Raw genomic sequence first — 1,652 nt, 5'->3', positions numbered from 1 at the left:
AAATTTTTAATTTATAATTTTTTTCAATGACAAATTTACTTTTTAAAAAATTTTCAGTTATAAAATTATCATTATTTAAATTCTATATTTATTAAAATAAAAAATAGTTTAAAACATACAAAACTTAAATTGAATCGAGACAATCCAAAATTAATTTGGATTGTTCAAATTAGGATGAGTACTCTGTGCTTATATTTATTCATGAACATAGGATGTGCGTGCCTTGGATATTTTAATGGGAGAATTGTTATGAAGTCTTAAGTAAGGAACATAATTATTAAAAAATTTCAGTAACAACAGAGTTACACGTAATAACAAGTTTCAAGATAATAAATGTTACTCACTTATCACTGGGACTTACTGATAATTATTATTTTTCTCATCGAGACCTCATTGTAGTTCTACATATTTTAATTTGCATGCAAAGTTTTACCATATGATTATTTCACCAAAAAGAAAATCATGGGTACCATGCACAGAGCACAATCAAGGTTCGAACCTGACTAGAAAGCAGGAGCTTGCCAATCAAACAAAAATTAGAATAAAAAAAAACAAGACAACTTCATTATTGATTTGAGTAAAGAATTAACATAGAATATAATTAAAGTTGAAATTAAAGATGTGATCTTCAGTAGTACTATTTATGCGTAGTTGCACATTCCATAAACGCAGAACTCTCCCTTGTTGCACTTCTTATTGCATCCTCCACAGTTTCTTCTGTCGAATGAAATATTCACACACTTTCCCTTACAACAAATCTCACTATACTTGCACTTTCTCCCACACATCCCACAGTTCATCTTATCACTCTTCAAATTCACACACTTGTTCTTGCAGCAATCTGGCACTCCATTATCATATTTTCCCTTTAAACGACAAACTCTGGGAAATTTGTCGCAATTCATGTTGTAATTATGGTAAGAGCTTCCTCCCATATTCTTCTGCTGAACAAGGAATCGCCTCACTCCAACGTTGTTCAAAGCTGCTTCTTCCTCTTTCGTCGTTTCGAACCCTGCAATTTCGTTTTCTGCAGATGATGATGATGAAGAAGCTGAAGAAGCATCTGAGATGGATATGATCAGTGCTGCAATAAGGGCGATGGTTAGGGTTTGTAAGAGATTGTTCATCATCATCATCATTATGGCTATGGATGTGAATGAACTAATCAAGTTTTGTGTGTTGGGATTGTTGCAGAGGAGTGTGACCCTGTGAGGCATTTTTTATACCCGAGGAAACTGGAATCTCAAGGATTGCTTTTTCCTGGGAAAGTCTAGGTTCATGATACTGATGATCAATCATTTAAGAGGAAAATCATTTGATTGGATACAAAGAAAAGTCACCCTTCCTAGATTGTAACCTCATTTTAAAGTCAACAGACGTGCAATGGAACTAGATCACGTATAGTATCATGCTCTGCAATGAAATGCGGCCTCAAATTTTTCTATTTAGATTTTATGTGAAAAATTTAAACCTCATTTTAAATTAAATTGTGCAAAAATTTGTTTAGATTTTAAAGTAAATTTTAAGTGTGAGCGTAGATTGTTTTACTTAATTAATTGTGTTATGATAAGCATACCTAGAATAGAATCTGTTCCATAGGCCGGTAATGTCCAGAACTAATTTCAATACTCATTACCTTGATGAGTACCTTA

At 32.6% G+C, this 1,652-nt stretch overlaps 1 protein-coding gene across 1 annotated transcript; it reads right to left on the bottom strand.

Moving 5' to 3' along the window:
• Window positions 1-641: 641 nt before the first annotated feature.
• Window positions 642-1,139, bottom strand: LOC114749195 (stigma-specific STIG1-like protein 3). Its single transcript, XM_028937685.1, has one exon. The coding sequence runs from the start codon at window positions 1,137-1,139 to the stop codon at window positions 642-644; it is 498 nt and encodes a 165-aa protein (XP_028793518.1).
• Between the last annotated feature and the right edge of the window lie 513 nt (window positions 1,140-1,652).

Source organism: Neltuma alba, unplaced genomic scaffold (genome assembly GCF_004799145.2).
Source record: "Neltuma alba isolate B1F8T4 unplaced genomic scaffold, ASM479914v2 tig00005978_pilon, whole genome shotgun sequence".
NCBI classification, from domain to species: domain Eukaryota; kingdom Viridiplantae; phylum Streptophyta; class Magnoliopsida; order Fabales; family Fabaceae; genus Neltuma; species Neltuma alba.
This window is presented reverse-complemented; position numbering and strand designations above follow the sequence as displayed.

Excerpts from the sequence above, each read along its gene's own strand:
- LOC114749195 (XM_028937685.1), bottom strand. The coding sequence starts at position 1,139 with ATGATGATGATGATGAACAATCTCTTACAAACCCTAACCATCGCCCTT.